This window comes from Salvelinus fontinalis, chromosome 17 (assembly GCF_029448725.1).
Source record: "Salvelinus fontinalis isolate EN_2023a chromosome 17, ASM2944872v1, whole genome shotgun sequence".
Lineage (NCBI taxonomy): Eukaryota > Metazoa > Chordata > Actinopteri > Salmoniformes > Salmonidae > Salvelinus > Salvelinus fontinalis.
The window spans coordinates 20723963-20740911 of record NC_074681.1 but is presented as its reverse complement, the minus strand read 5'-3'; the positions used below and the strand labels follow the sequence as shown (position 1 = coordinate 20740911).

The window sequence follows — 16949 nt, the reverse complement described above, 5'->3', positions numbered from 1 at the left end:
TGGGAAAATGAGTGAATACAAGCAGACTAAGAGCGCATAAGAATGAGTGTAATGAACTGTAATATGAAAGAAAACGGACCATTAGTGTGGAAGTCAACATCACAGAGCTCCAGCCTATAGTAGTCAGTGCGCTGGTAACAGAGCTATACTGCCCTCTGCTGAAACAGTGGTACTGCAGTCAAACAAGAGGGTGTTGACACATTTATTTCCTTACTGGAATCGTTTGAAAATGCATCCTTCCATCTTCCATTTCGAAAACATTAAATAAAAATCACTGATCCAATTCCAGGTAGGATATTTGAACAGACTGGGGCCCTTTACTGGTATAATAATATACTTGTAAAGGCAAACTCCAAGGATAGGAGGTGTTCTTTAGCCTGTTGAGGTGCACTCAGCGGTTGAGCGGTACAGGGTCATGATCTTACTAACCAACTAAACTCACTAGTGTGGGTGGACTGGAGCTCCGATGTCACATAAAATTATGTTTTTTATCAAAAACTACAGATTTCAGTACCTGTTGAAGAGTATGTAATTACACAGCACAATTGGGCGTTTACGTCAGAGCTCCAGACCAACCCAATAGTCACAACTGGATTTGAGTTTAATTAGCCATGGTCTTTCCTGTCAGGTATGCCTGAAGAGGTTGATGCCCGCCCCAGAGTGGCCCATCAGGTACTGGGACTCCCTGATCAAACGACTGGGAGAAGGAGCGAGAGTGGTGAAGAGAGCGAATGGATGGGGGGGAAGGCAGGGGGGGAGGCAGAGAAGATGGGAAAATAGGACGAAAGAAGGGAGAACAGGGCAGGTTAGACTCCTCTATTTAAGTGTGGTTCAGTGGGTGGAGAACGGCCGAACATGTCAAAAGTAACAGTGGGCCGCGGCCTTAAAAACAAAGTAATGCTTGGGGAAACACTGTTATCTTTGGTGTCTAGCCGCATCAGAGCTAGGATAGTAGCTAACTAGCTGAACGTCGTGTATATTGGCAGTAGTAAGATATTGCGATGGTAGTACATACACGTTTGGCTAGAGGGGATCCTCGAAAAGCTTTGTACCTAGTTCGTAAGCGGGAGTGCTTACCTCGGGGAGCCCGCATACACCGCGTCCGCATAAGAACAGTCCAGGAGCGTAGTTTACAGACATGACTGCTGCTCCTTAACCAAAACTCTGAAATAAACCTTAATTCTCTCATAAACATTAGAGTTCAACACAATGATCTGTAGTTTCTTTCGAAAACTAGCCCAGTTGCTCGTTGTTGTCCGAGATTGGTGACGCAATCTATGAAGACTATATTAAAGGGAAATTCCACTCAAAATACAACATGGACTATGGTCTCCCTTTGCCTTGGCTGTAGTCAACCCATCCAGTTCCTACATTACAGTAAACCTGTTCCTTACATTGCATATTTATTTTGGCTAAAAGGCACAAGTCCTTAATTGAGAATGTCTAAAATGCATTCAAATTAAACAGGCCTATTCAAAAAGTAGTAGCTGAACTTCAATCTGTGGTTGATGCACTATAGAAAGTACACACTATTGTTACACTATAATTAGTCTCGGTTAACGCAGAATTAAAATCTGGTGTAATTTGGTCAACAGGAGATTTGTACTGTTGTGATGCATGCTGTATATTTCACACGGGGGTAGAAGGGAAGGGACTAAATAAAACTTGTTTCCAATAAAGAGCTTTATTTTCCCAGTTTTAAATAGGCCAAAAACAATAAAAAAAAGATACAGGTAAAAACGAAAAAGTGATGGTCCATATAGCCACAGGTGCAGATCAGTAAAGGTACATGTTACTGTAAACTACATGACCAAAAGTATGTGGACACCTGCTCGTCGAACATCTCATTCCAAAATCATGGGCATTAATATGGAGTTGGTACCCCCTTTGATGCTATAAGAGCCTCCACTCTTCTGGTGTTTGATCATTGCTGCGGGGAACTTGCTTCCATTCAGCCACAAGAGCATTAGTGAGGTCAGGCACTGATTTTGGCCGATTAGGTCTGGCTCGCAGTCAATGCTCCAATTCATCCCAAAGGTGTTTGATGGGGTTGAGGTCAGAGCTCTGTGCAGGCCAGTCAAGTTCTTCCACACCGATCTCAACAAACCATGTATGTATGGACCTTGCTTTGTGCAAGGGGGCATTGTCATGCTGAAACAGGAAAGGGCCTTCCCCAAACTGTTGCCACAAAGTTGGAAGCACAGAATCGTCTAGAATGTCATTATATGATGTAGCGCTAAGATTTCCCTTCACTGGAACTAAGGGGTCTAGCCCAAACTATGAAAAACAGCCCCAGACCATTATTCCTCATCCACCAAACTTTACAGTTGGCACTATGCATTTGGGCAGGTAGCGTTCTCCTGGCATCCGCCAAACCAGAATCATCCGTCGGACTGCCAGATGGTGAAGCGCGATTCATCACTCCAGAGAACACGTTTCCACTGCTCCAGAGTCCAATGGCAGTCAAACCACACCACTCCAGCCGAAGCTTGGCTTTGCGCATGATCTTAGGCTTGTGTGTGGCTGCTCGGCCATGAAGACCCATTTCATGAAGCTCCCGACGAACAGTTGCTTCCAGAGGCAGTTTGGAACTCGGTAGTGAGTGTTGCAACCGAGGACAGGTGATTGTTATGCGCTTTAGCACTCGGCTGTCCCCTTCTGTGAGCTTGTGTGGACTACGACTTCGCGGCTGAGCCGTTGCTCCTAGACAGTTCCACTTCACAATAACAGCACTTACAGTTGACAGGGGCAGCTCTAGCAGGGCAGAAATGTGACAAATTGACTTGTTGGAAAGGTGGCCTCCTATGACGGCACCACATTGAAAGTTACTGAGCTCTTCAGTAAGGCCATTCTATCGCCAATGTTTGTGTATGGCGATTGCATTGCTGTGTGCTCGATTTTATACACTTGTCAGCAACGAGCGTAGCTGAAATAGCCAAATCCACTAATTTGAAAGGGTGTCCACATACTTTTGTATATATAGTATATATCTGAAGCCCACCAGGAAAGAGACCATTTTATCTTAAAAGTTCTAATTTTTTTCTCATTCTTAAATATCCTGAGAGTTAAAGTTAAATTAAGCCAAATTAGAATAAAAGCAACATCCAATATTGCTGATACACACACATCGCTACTTGGAGATTCATGATAGCACCCTCCACTTGCACACACAAAAGTAAAAACAAAAGTGGCAGCCATTTTCTTTCCCCAATTCCCGAAGCTTGCTGACTGATACTGCCACAACATATTTTCAGCAGAGATACAGAATCTTCCTACAGAAAACCACAAAGATCGACTCTATGACCCAAGGACATTTTAAATCATTCTCTAACAAAGACTACTGGCATAATTCTCAATGAAAGGAGAATAAAAACAGGAAACAGCAATTCATTACGCTAAACCCATAAAGCACTTTTCCCCTCCTCTCCATACAGTTGCTGGGCTATACCAAAGACTAGTCTCTGACTCCATCATGCTTTGCAGAGGAGAACCTTGAGGAGAAAGGTGTGGGTCTCAGAGAATTCTGTCCAGATGCAGGAAAACCAGTTGCCACGACAACGTTACATTGAGTGCTTTAGAATCACTCACTCCACTCTCAAACAGAAAAATACCTCAGACAGTTACGGCTAGGCCAGCAAAATGTTTTTGAAACGCTGCTAAAACATTCAAACTGGGTTTGGCCCGCAGCTCAAGCGCATCCTGGGGTCCACCAGACAGTCATTGGTGTCTCCATGATCACAATAGTATTTTTTTCTAAATTCAATCAAACCAGTATGCCGGCACATATGATTGTGTACAAGATGTCTGACATGCAGAAACACCATGTTGACAGTCAGTTTTTCCCTCGCACAAAAATGTAAGGGAGGAGAAGCCAGACAGAACCTCATCTTGGAGATACATAAGTTCTGCTGTAGGTTCAGTGGCGTGTCGCTCACACAGACACCATGACAGGTGAAGAAGTCTTCAGTCGCCTGTTCAGGCAAAACACTATCTGAATATAGGTGTGAGTGAACTTGGAGGCGGCAAGTTGAGGAAGGGAAAACTTAGAGAGCCAACTCATGTGCCTGATTTACCAAGTGTTTTCACCAGCGCAATGTTTGCACCTGTTTCTTCCAGATAGTCAAACAGGGTCATAAGGTAGCATGCCGAGTTTAGTTTAATTTTAGTCGATACTTCCTGCAAATAACAGGTGCAGACTTTGCACAGATGACAGTGTGCTTGGATTCTGAGGATAGAAAAAGTGAGAGGTTTAAAATATGTGAAGTAGTTCTTCCTGAAAAGTCTCTCCTACGGGAGGAGAGTTCAGGGAACGCACGCGTCAGCCGTCCAGGTTCCCAGGTAGAACGCGTCACGACTCCTCCGTCCCAGAGTCGTCTTCATCATAGCAGCAGTCGTCCTCGTCTTCGTCTTCCAGATCCTCGTCGTCATAGTAATCGTCGTAGAAGAGGTCGGAGCCCTCGTCGGGGGGCGGGGCCCGTGTGCGGACACAGTATTCGGCCAGTGTTGTGGGGACCTTCACCCCGTCGCGCTCCGCTTCAGCCTTAGTGGCCAATACCTGCTTCCTGAGACACACACAGAGATAGAGGGGCTGAATAAGTGTGTGTGCTGTACTCTCTGTCCTTGTGCATATGTTTACCGACCTGATTATCTCGGCGTACTCTCTGTCCTTGTGCATATGTTTACCGACCTGATTATCTCGGCGTACTCTCTGTCCTTGCTGTCCCTCCACTTGCGGTACATGACGGAGGCGTCCACGTTGGCCGGGGAGGAGGTGTTGGGCTCGTTCAGCAGAGAGATTACACTCAGAAGGATGGTCCTACAGGATACACAAACCGGGTTGGGTTTCAGAAAGTAGCACAAGGCTTTGTCTATCAGAGTTAGCTGGTTGGCTCATTGATCCTGCTTTGTGGGATACAGGATAGGATATTTCTGCAAAGTAAGACTTCTGAAATATGTCAACCTGTTGATATAAACCTAAAACAGTGCTGATAAAAATAAGACGTACTTTACCCCTACCTACATGCACAAATTACCTCGACTAACCTGTACCCCCTGTATATAGCCTCATTATTGTTATTTTGTGTTACTAAAGTAAAAAATTATTTGTAAAGTAAATATTTTCTTAAAACTGCATTGTTGGTTAATGGCTAGTAAGTAAACATTTCACAGTAAGGTCAACACCGTTGTATTCGGCGTATGTGTCAAATGAATTGTGGATTTGAATTACTACTTCTAATTTAAGAACTTGCGTAAATAAATGTTTGTCAACTTGACTTATAGTAAACGTATAACTGGGTAAACCACAGTGTAGAGGGGAGGAGAGAGAGAGAGAAGGGAGAAGAGAGAATGGAGGAGAGAGAGAGAGAGAATGGAGGAGAGAGAGAGAGAGAATGGAGGAGAGAGAAAAAGAGAGAGAAAGAGAGAAAGAGAGAGAGAGGAGGAGAGAGAGAAAGGAGAGAGAGGAGGAGAGAGAGAAAGGAGAGAGAATGGAGAGAATGGAGGAGAGAGAAAGAGAATGGAGGAGAGAGAAAGAGAATAGAGGAGAGAGAAAGAGAATAGAGGAGAGAGAAAGAGAATAGAGGAGAGAGAAAGAGAATAGGAGAGAGAAAGAGAATAGAGGAGAGAGAAAGAGAATAGAGGAGAGAGAAAGAGAGAGAGAGAGAGAGAGCGAGACGGGGAGACGAGAGCGAGACGGGGAGACGAGAGCGAGACGGGGAGACGAGAGCGAGACGGGGAGACGAGAGCGAGACGAGAGCGAGACGGGGAGACGAGAGCGAGACGGGGAGACGAGAGCGAGACGGGGAGACGAGAGCGAGACGGGGAGACGAGAGCGAGACGGGGAGACGAGAGCGAGACGGGGAGACGAGAGCGAGACGGGGAGACGAGAGCGAGACGGGGAGACGAGAGCGAGACGGGGAGACGAGAGCGAGACGGGGAGACGAGAGCGAGACGGGGAGACGAGAGCGAGACGGGGAGACGAGAGCGAGACGGGGAGACGAGAGCGAGACGGGGAGACGAGAGCGAGACGGGGAGACGAGAGCGAGACGGGGAGACGAGAGCGAGACGGGGAGACGAGAGCGAGACGGGGAGACGAGAGCGAGACGGGAGCGAGACGGGGAGACGAGAGCGAGACGAGAGCGAGACGGGGAGACGAGAGCGAGACGGGGAGACGAGAGCGAGACGGGGAGACGAGAGCGAGACGGGGAGACGAGAGCGAGACGGGGAGACGAGAGCGAGACGGGGAGACGAGAGCGAGACGGGGAGACGAGAGCGAGACGGGGAGACGAGAGCGAGACGGGGAGACGAGAGCGAGACGGGGAGACGAGAGCGAGACGGGGAGACGAGAGCGAGACGAGGAGACGAGAGAACATACTGAGAGGGCGTGTACCTGACGTTCTGGGTAGGGTTCCACCTCTCAGATGGCAGCTCCCCACTCTGAGGGTCATCAACTGGAGGGTGCAGAATGGATATACATACGTCCCCATTCTAACACAAGGGAGAAGCTAAAATGAACATACACAAACACTGTACTTATGCTCACAAATGACAGGTGTGACTAGGATTAAGCCACCTATATAGAGCAATAAAAATTGAGATTAGGACCACGACATTTGTTTGAAAATTAATTACATTAAGTTTGACTATTTTTCTAGAATTGGGTCAGTGATCCCTTACCTCATAGATGTTGGGGTGCCACATCTTGGTGAGGAAACGGAAGGCAGGTGGCGAGTAGGGGTAGTCAATGGGGAACTTGATACGAGCCTGTGGGACACACGGAGAGAAAGTCATATATCAACATATGTCGTCAGCAACAAGTCCTAACATGTGTCTGTGGGACCTAACCCGATTCAATGGTAAACCTGATGTTGCAACCCAGTGTTGAGTAGAACATATCTGAGAACAACAACAGCCTGACCCAGAAATAGGTTTGACAGTGTCACTGCAGGCTGGAAGTACAGCAATAGAAAGCAGATGCTATGTTACGTTTACGGGCCTACTACTAACGGAATCCAACCATGTAGTTGACCATAGCGCATGTCGACTAACTAGATAACAAAACAAACTAGACATGTAGGATTAGTGTATCTAAGACAGTTAGCAAAACAGGTGAATTTAGTTAGCTATACTTCCTTACCTTGAAATAGCCCCCTTCATAGTGAGTGTTAGGAGGTCCAAAAATGGCCACTTCCCAATTGTAGAGATCTGCTTCATCGACCAATGTTATTTTGAAGCCCTCGACTGGCTCCTCTTGGAGGCTCTTCATTTCTAGCATTAATGCTTTTTGTGAGCTTGCTACGTGAACAGGACCATGTTGCGCCATGGCAAAATAGCCAACTAGTTAATCTTGCTAACGTTTGGCGGGGCACGTCGTCGTTTACAACACAGCTCGCGAGCCAGCTGATCCAGCAAAACAAAAAACGTTTTCTTTGTTGCGATTTCCTCGATGCGCACAATGGCTAGTTAGTTAATCTCTGTTTTGATTCAAGTAGATGGATTTGTTTTGAAATCGCGCAATATGTTATCTAGCTAGTTATCAGTATCAAATAACTCATAAAAAAACTCATACTAAAAACGATGTGTTGGTATTTTAGTAACTAACTAGGCTCACCAACCTAGCTAAGCCGTGAAGCTAGCTAGTTAGCGCAAGCTGCTAGCTATTGGTCCAGTGACAATGAATATATATATTTTTTTTAAATGTTACTTTGAAACTGATAGTTATACAACAAATCGTTATGGACCAGCTAAAGACTATACAAACATAAATAAAAATTCACCAACAATGTGTTCCTGCTGGCTATAAATGAGGAGTTGAAAGCAGTCTCCTCTCCTCTCAAAACAGTCAATAAGATTGTAGTACCCTCTGGGAAATGTAGTTCAGATGTAACTACTGCATAAAATTCTCATGTCAGCGGTGCAAAAAGTATCCATTGTAATCACGATGTTTATTGTAAAAGTATTTCAATTAATTGAGAATAGCATGTTTTTTATTACTTGTTTTTTTCCGGGTGGGTTTTAAGAACTACACAAGACATTTCTGGAATCCACCAATAGTGTGACACGTACAACAACGCGAACCTTGTTTTGCCTTTTCGATGGCAATTTATGTGGAAACTAAAACATGCCTAGACGACATACCTATAGATGGGGTGTAGTGGGCAGATTTCATTAATCATGATAAAATAATTGGGAAAGGCACATTGACGTTCTATGCTACCATTCTCCAAATGACCGATCAGATTATAATATGACGTTTACAAACTGCGCTGGGGCTCAATGCAAGTCCCAGCGGTTGGCTTTAAATATGCCTGAAAATGTAAACAACAAATGCGAACAAAATCAATATAAAAGTTAGTATGAGAGGGGATCCCGTCATGTTTTTTAAGTTAATAATTAGGTTTGTAATTGTCCTAACGATTCTTCGCCTCAAATACATTACAGTTGTGTGCTGCGAACAAAAATAAATATACAGCTCTGATTTACGCGACGTAGAACGGACCACAACGTTTTGGAAACCCATTTGCCATGGGTCCGGAAAAATATAATCGGTCCCGTTCTGGATCTCGTAGTCGGAACCGAAACAGGTCCAAAATAAGTAGATCACGATCACCCGAAGAGAAAAGAGGCCGGAGTCGGTCCGTGAATCGGAACCAAAATCCCCGGAGAATTGCGCGTTCTGAGAGCGGAAGCTCGGACAGCAGTGGTGGATCTCCGGGGCGACAATGGCCCCCTAGCAGAGGCCATCCCGGGTCGAGAAGCGACTCAGACAGCGACAAGAGACGTAAACTGAAGGGCAAATCAAAAGACCGATCCAGGTAAGCATTACAGGTTAAGCTATATTAAATTAAAATGCGCAGTGCATGTATTCTACATGGCCAAAGGTTGTGGACTCCCCTTCAAATTAGTGGATTCGGCTATTTTATCCACACGCGTTGCTGGCAGGCGTATAAAATCGAACACACAGCCATACAATCTCCATAGACAAACACTCAAGTGACTTTCAACGTGGCACCGTGGTAGGATTCCACCTTTCCAACAAGTCAGTTCGTCAAATATGTGCCCTGCTAGAACTTCCCCGGTCAACTGTTAGTGCTGTTATTGTGACGGTCAACTGTTAGTGCTGTTATTGTGACGTGGAAAATTCTAGGCACAGCAATGGGTCACAGCAAAGTGGTAGGCCACACAAACACACAGCATGGGACCGCTGAAGCGCATAGCCCATAAAAATTATCTGTCCTCGGTTGCAACACTCACTACCGAGTTCCAAACTGCCTCTGGAAGCAACGTCAGCACAAGAACTCTTCGTTGGGAGCTTCATGAAATGGGTTTCCATGGCCGAGCAGCCGCACACAAGCCTAAGATCATGCGCAATGACAAGCTTCGGCTGGAGTGGTGTGAAGCTCGCCGCCATTGGACTCTGGAGCAGTGGAAACGCGTTCTCCTGAGTAATTAATCATGCTTCACCATCTGGCAGTCTGACGAATGAATCTGAGTTTGGCAGATGCATAGTGCCAACTATATAGTTTGGTGGAGGAGGAATAATGGTCTGGGGCTGTTTTTCATGGTTCGGGCTAGTCCCCTTATTTGTAGTGAAGGGAAATCTTAATGCTACAGCACACAATGACATTATAGACAACTGTGCTTCCAACTTTGCTTGTTTTACTAGCGCATTACAGTGCAGCAAAATGTCAAACAAGTACAATATTAATCAAGAAATCACATGTCTGCAACTAAGTTTTTCTATCCATCAGCTCTGACTCAGATGATCCAAAGGAGAGGAAGGAAAGAGACAAAAAGAAAGGCAGAAGAGAAGACAAAGGAGAGAAGAGGAGGGGCTGGAGCCAGTCCCAGTCTGATTTAGGGTCCAGTGCAGACTGGAAGAGAGTGAGGGATGGGGGGAACATTGACCGGGAGAGGAGATGGCAGAGGAGTGCAGACAGAGGGAGCAGAAGCCCTAGCAGAGAGGGGGAACAACAGATCAGGGAGAGGACTAGGGACAGGGAGAGGATGAAAAGCCGAGAGAGGGACCCAAGCCGAGGTGAGGAGAGTAGTCGAGACAGAGAGAGAAGCAGCCGGAGGAGTGAAAACCGCGGGAGGAGAGAGGGAAGCAGAGATAGGGACAAAGATAGGAAAAGACGTCGCTCTGGCTCCTCTGACTCGTCTAAGAGTTCCGGGTCAGAGGGCCGGGCCCGTGGAGGCAGCCCAGGGTCTGGAGAGGCCAGGCCCTCGGTCCGAGATGAGAAGAAGAACCAGAGAGAGATGCTGAAGGCCCTGGAGACCCCAGAGGAGAAGAGGGCCAGACGACTGGCCAAGAAGGAGGCCAAGGAGAGGAAGAAGAGGGAGAAGATGGGCTGGAGTGAGGAGTACATGGGCTATACCAATGCAGACAACCCCTTTGGAGACAACAACCTGCTGGGCACCTTCAAATGGCAGAAGGTAAGAGCGGGAGAGGAGAGTGGGCACTTGAGAAATGGATGTATGTGGGACTATCAACATCCTCCTTTTAGAAGTAGAGTGGTTACATCTGACCAGGCTCTGAATAATCTGTGTTTCTGTGGTGGTGGTGGTGTTGTGGTCAGGCTCTAGACAGGAAGGGCATTGGCCATCTGGGTGAGAAGGACCTGAAAGACAGAAACAAACGCATCCAGGAGGAGAATCGTAGAGAACTGCAGAAGGTATGCTTCTATGCAACACGAGCTGGTTTGTGTTTAATAGGTTCAGGAATGTATGTGCTTATGGAGAATGCAATGCAAGAGCAGGAACTTTGTATAAGTGGGTCTGTCTGTGTTTAGGTGAAGCAGCTGCGACTGGAGAGGGAGAGAGAGAAGGCCATGAGAGAGACGGAGCTAGAAATGCTGCAGAGAGAGAAGGAGGCAGAGCATTTCAAAACCTGGGCAGAGCAAGAGGATAACTTCCACCTGCACCAGGCCAAGCTACGGTGAGTGGTGACACCTTCATTACCGTCCCACTGTAACCCTAACCCTCAACAACCTCACATAGTTCCATATACTCACTTGTACAGCCTGGTACATAAACAACATCTCACTGCTCTGGTGTTTGCTGATGTGGATTTGTGTGCAGATCTCTAACTAATAGATGTTTGTGTGTTTAGGTCTAAGATCCGTATCCGTGACGGCCGTGCTAAGCCCATAGACCTGTTGGCTAAGTACATCAGTGCTGAGGATGATGACCTGGCTGTGGAGATGCATGAACCTTACACCTTCCTCAATGGACTCACCGTCACTGACATGGACGACCTGCTCGAAGACATCAAGGTGTGTGAGTGTCAAGGTTTTTCCATTAGACGGTAAATGCCGACTTTTGGTAAAATAAGAAAAGCGGATAAATAAAATTGTTACTGGCCAAATTGTAAAAAACAAACAAACATCCATTGTGAAAAAATGCTTTTTTTTATTCATTGATGGAAATACCGGTGTATTTTCTCCAACTTCTAAGGTAAATAAATATACTTCATAATAAATCCTCATGCTGCTGGGACATTAGTGTAGGGTGTGTGCCAACTATTCACATCTGTTAAAATGTTGCAATCACTAGGCAGCCAACTGTCTGTAGTAGGAAACAGAGTAGTTATCAATAAGCCACGTATATCACACATGACATGAGTCACGACCCCAAGATAGTTCAAATTATAATAAACATTTATTAACATCATCTAGTAGAACTGTAAAGAGATATCATTTGATCTCTGGAAACAAGCGCTTTCAAAAATGCATGGCGTGGGCCTCGCTTCACTGGAGCATTGTACAATAAGATTTCTATCAATGAACCAGCCTTAATGAATTTATTTACATATCGAATTTGATTGTCCAACATCAGGTGGATAATTTTTCATTTTGTGGCCTCTTTTCCCTGCTGCGGTGCTGAATGGCAGCGGGAGTGGGGCGGACCGACCCTGGTGTTCCTCCAACACCTCTCCCCAGTTGTTATTTATTAGGCCTATTTAAAATTAAAAGTTAAATTAGAGAGGCCTAGATTGTACTTGAAAACAGCTGAGTTTTTTATTTATTAATAAAAAAAATCATACAAATAGCCTATAGGACAGGTCGCTCGCAAATTATATTTAAAAGTTTTATTACTGTGTAGGCAACTTGTTCTAGGCTAAACGTTTTTTTCGTCTTTAAAAAAATAAAAATAATTTATGATTTCTAGAAGGGGTAAAGATGCAACGGTAAATGTTTTGCATTTCAATAAAACCTGTCATGTTGGGGCCTCCCGGGTGGCGCAGTGGTCTAGGGCACTGCATCGCAGTTAGGGTGGGTTTGGCCGGTAGGGATTTCCTTGTCTTATCGCGCTCCTGTGGCGGGCTGGGCGCAGTGCGCGCTAGCCAAGGGGGCCAGGTGCACGGTGTTTCCTCCGACACATTGGTGCGGCTGGCTTCCGGGTTGGAGGCGCGCTGTGTTAAAGAAGCAGTGCGGCTTGGTTGGGTTGTGCCTCGGAGGACGCATGGCTTTCGACCTTCGTACGGGAGTTGTAGCGATGAGACAAGATAGTAATTACTAGCGATTGGATACCACGAAAATTGGGGAGAAAAGGGGAGAAAAAAAAAAAGAAAAAAAACTGTCATGTTGGTATAAGAACATTGTTCTATATTTTTACAACTTTACAGGCTCATTTCTATTCTGTTAAGATGAATTGGGTGGACGCTCTAATGCGTCACGCAGACAACACATTAAGATGTCTGGTAAATACATGTTTTGCCTGTCAGGTTGTCCGGCACCAAACTTTCCTAACTGAAACCCTGGTGTGTGTGTTTGTGTGACGCTTTGTTCAATGTTCTTAGAACTGGTTCTAGAAATTGTGGTTTGTAGCGGAAGAGAGAGACTGTGTGACATGTCTTTGTGTGACCTTGTGTATGCTTTTTCCCTGTAGGTGTACATGGAGCTGGAGCAGGGCAAGAATGTGGACTACTGGAGGGACATGACCACCATCACAGAGGACGAGATCAGCAAGCTCCGGAAACTGGAGGCATCTGGAAAAGGCCCAGGTACAGCAGCACCGCCACCACCGATAGGCCAAACTACAGTAACATCTCAGTATCGCTCTCTCTCATTGGCCCATATTCTGTCTTGACATTCCACCATCAACCTCTATATTCTGTGCCTACACCTAGGCATTTCTCCCCTTGTCCCTCTCTCCTAGGATGTGTCCAAAATGGTCCCCTGGTCAAAAGTAGTGTACTATATAGGGAATATGGTGCCATTTCTTGCGCAGCCCCAGTCTGATGTTTTCTGGGTAGTTGACTGTCTCCCTCTTCCCCAGGTGACCGTCGTGATGGCATTAACACTTCAGTGAGCACCGATGTTCAGATAGTGTTTAAGGGAAAGACGTACAGCCAGCTCCAGGCGCTGAACCTCAACATGGAGACTAAGATCAGAGCTGGAGGATCCAACCTGGATATAGGCTACTGGGAGAGCCTGATGCAGCAAGTCAGGGTCTTCATGGGCCGAGCACGGTGAGGACCAGTGTGTGTGTGTGTGTGTGTGTGTGTGTGTGTGTGTGTGTGTGTATGCACGCTTACCCTACCGGTCTCTGGCATTTCTCTGTGTGTGTGTGTGTTAACCATCCCTATCTGTGTTGTAGGTTGAGAGAGAGGCACCAGGATGTGTTGCGTCAGAAGCTGTTCAAGCTGAAACAGGAGCAGGGAGTGGAGAGTGAGCCTCTCTTCCCCATTATCAAAGAGGAGCCTGAGGACGAGGATGTGTGAGTACATCGGCACACACACACAGGTTTCACCTTCAACCTCTTTCTTTACATGCTCATGTACACAAGGTTTGAACTTTGCCTCCTCTTTTTCTTCTCCACAGGACCGAGAAAGAAAACCCTCCCTCAAAGGAGCCTGGCGCCGCCTCTTCCTCCCCTTCCGCCAATCAGAAGAGAGCTACAGAGAAGGATGACCAAGTGGCAGGCCCATCCACAGAGAGAGACGGGGAAAAGGAGGGAGAAGAGGGAGAGGAGAAGGGTGAGGTGGTAGAGGCCGTTCTGACCGAGGAGGATTTGATCCAGCAGAGCCAGGCAGAGTATGACTCTGGCCGCTACAGTCCCACCCTGCTGCTGCCCTCAGAGCTACCTCTGGACACACACACCATCACACCTGATGAAGACACACACAAACTACACCTCTCACGCAGACAGCTCGCCGTCACAGGTAAGTGGCTTTGCATCAACACACCCATACACACCCATACAGAAACACTCGGACATCTCTACCCATCGTCATATTCATCTATCTCTCTCTCCTCTTGTTCTCCAGGTGATGCCAATGAGAATGCGGAGGATGAGTTTGTGCGTCGCGCCAAACAGGGCATGGGCGGGGACGAGGCTCAGTTTAGCGTGGAGCTTCCCCTAACGGGCAAGATGTACCTGTGGGCCGACAAATACCGTCCCCGGAAACCACGCTTCTTCAACAGGGTCCACACAGGCTTTGAATGGAACAAATATAACCAGACGCATTACGACTTCGACAACCCTCCGCCTAAGATCGTCCAGGGCTACAAGTTCAACATCTTCTACCCGGACCTGATCAACAAACGTTCCACGCCGCAGTACTTCCTAGAACCCAGTCCTGACAACAAGGACTTCGGGGTTCTGCGGTTCCACGCGGGCCCGCCGTACGAGGACATTGCCTTTAAGATCGTGAACCGCGAGTGGGAGTACTCTCACCGTCATGGGTTCCGCTGTCAGTTCGCCAACGGGATTTTCCAGCTGTGGTTCCACTTCAAGAGGTACCGCTACAGGAGATAGAACTGGCTAACTGACCAACACCAACTCAGACTGGGAACCTCAGACTGCCAGGTTTTAACTATAGATATGGAATGTTAATGTACTTTGTATCTGTTGTCTTAGTGGTAACCTTTCTCTTTGTTATCACTATGGCAGCCCAGACCATTCCGTTGTCACAAAGAATGGTTTCCAATTCTGTTTGATCAGCTACTGCTTTTCAATGTACAGTTGAAGTCGGAAGTTTACATTCACCTTAGCCAAATACATTTAAACTCAGTTTTTCACAATTCCTGACATTTAATCATCCTCGTAAAAATTGTTGGGATCAACACTTTATTTTAAGAATGTGAAATGCCAGAATAATACTAGAGAGAATGATTTATTTCAGCTTTAATGCTTTCATCACATTCCCAGTGGGTCAGAAGGTTACATACACTTTTAGTATTAGTATACAATTAGTATTTGGTAGCATTGTCTTTTGAATTGTTAAACTTGGGTCAAATGTTTCGGGTAGCCTTCCACAAGCTTCCCACAATAAATTGGGTGAATTTTGGCCCATTCCTCCTGACAGAGCTGGTGTAACTGAGTCAGGTGTGTAGGCCTCCTTGCTCGCACACGCTTTTTCAGTTATTCCCACACATTTTCTATAGGATTGAGGTGAGGGCTTTGTGATGGCCACTCCAATACCTTGACTTTGTTGTCCTTAAGCCATTTTGCCACAACTTTGGAAGTATGCTTGGGGTCATTGTCCATTTGGAAGACCCATTTGCAACCAAGCTTAACTTCCTGACTGATGTCTTGAGATGTTGCTTCAATATATCCACATAATTTACCTTCTTTCCTCATGAAGCCATCTATTTTATGAAGTGCACCAGTCCCTCCTGCAGCAAAGCACCCCCACAACATGATGCTGCCACCCCCGTGCTTCACTGTTGGGATGGTGTTCTTCGGCTTTTCCTCCAAACATAACGATGGTCATTATGGGCAAACAGTTCTATTTTTGTTTCATCAGACCAGAGGACGTTTCTCCAAAAAGTATGATCTTTGTCCCCATGTGCAGTTGCAAGCTGTAGTCTGGCTTTTTTATGGCGGTTTTGGAGCAGTGGCTTCTTCCTTGCTGAGCGGCCTTTCAGGTTATGTCGATATAGGACTAGTTTTAAAGTGGATATAGATACTTTTGTACCTGTTTCCTCCAGCATCTTCACAGGGTCCTTTGCTGTTGTTCTGGGATTGATTTGCACTTTTCGCACCAGAGTACGTTCATCTCTAGGAGACAGAACACATCTCCTTCCTGAGCGGTATTACGGCTGCGTGGTCCCATAATGTTTATACTTGCATACTATTGTTTGTACTGATGAACATGGTACCTTCAGGCGTTTGGAAACTGCTCCCAAGGATGACTCAGACTTGTGGAGGTCTACAATTTTTTTATTTTGTGATATCTTTTTATTTTCACATGATGTTAAGCAAAGAGGCACTGAGTTTGAAGGTAGGCCTTGAAATACATCCACATGTACACCTCCAATTGACTCAAATTATGTCAATTAGCCTATCAGAAGCTTCTAAGGCCATGACATCATTTTCTGGAATTTTCCTACCTGTTTAAAGGCACAGTCAACTTAGTGTATGTAAACTTCTGACCCATTAGAATTGTGATACAGTGAATAAGTGAAATAATATGTCTGTAAATTGTTGGAAAAATTACTTGTCATGCACAAAGTAATGTCCTAACCTCCTTGCCAAAACTATAGTTTGTTAACAAGAAATTTGTGGAGTGGTTGAAAATGAGTTTTAATGACTCCAACCTAAGTGTATATAAACTTCTGAATTCAACTGTACCTGTCTCCGAAATTACATATTAAAGATTATTTTCCTAGCTGGCTTCCATTTGATGCAATCAGAGCTGTGAGAGGTAAAACTGTCTAAATCATATTCAATTAAAGAAACATCCTAACTTACATTTTCCTCAGTGGCATTAAGTATGCCTCATCAATCAGGATGTCAACAAATCAGTAAGTAAAGTATCACATTTACCATTGGCTAAGGGAGGGATTCCATCTGTAATCTCATTCACAATAAACTCTGCATATGTTTTCTCAATCGGAAATTTGGCCACTATAGCGCTGAACTTCAGCGAAACGGATTGAATCCAGCCCTAACTGTAACGCTGTCCTATCCACAGCTGTTCCATGTAAGACTAATTAACCCCC

General features: G+C 45.7%; 2 protein-coding genes across 3 annotated transcripts; one reads left to right on the top strand and one right to left on the bottom strand.

Annotated features, from left to right (window-relative positions):
• Positions 1 to 1665: 1665 nt before the first annotated feature.
• Positions 1666 to 7905, bottom strand: LOC129813942 (ubiquitin-conjugating enzyme E2 R1-like). 2 transcript variants are annotated; one of them, XM_055866599.1, is made up of 5 exons: positions 7136 to 7905; positions 6676 to 6762; positions 6374 to 6486; positions 4688 to 4816; positions 1666 to 4562 (listed from the first exon to the last, which is right to left on the bottom strand). In XM_055866599.1, the coding sequence occupies exons 1-5, from the start codon at positions 7319 to 7321 to the stop codon at positions 4349 to 4351; spliced, it is 729 nt and encodes a 242-aa protein (XP_055722574.1). In that variant the 5' UTR covers positions 7322 to 7905; the 3' UTR covers positions 1666 to 4348. The 2 variants fall into 2 exon arrangements, with proteins under 2 accessions (XP_055722574.1, XP_055722575.1); XM_055866600.1 differs by having other exon boundaries at positions 6389 to 6486.
• A 521-nt stretch (positions 7906 to 8426) lies between these two features.
• LOC129813937 (splicing factor Cactin-like) lies at positions 8427 to 16697 on the top strand. Its single transcript, XM_055866587.1, has 10 exons — positions 8427 to 8813; positions 9750 to 10434; positions 10578 to 10673; positions 10791 to 10936; positions 11111 to 11273; positions 12889 to 13003; positions 13279 to 13471; positions 13600 to 13719; positions 13824 to 14164; positions 14270 to 16697. The coding sequence occupies exons 1-10, from the start codon at positions 8524 to 8526 to the stop codon at positions 14758 to 14760; spliced, it is 2640 nt and encodes an 879-aa protein (XP_055722562.1). The 5' UTR covers positions 8427 to 8523; the 3' UTR covers positions 14761 to 16697.
• The last annotated feature ends 252 nt before the right edge of the window (positions 16698 to 16949 follow it).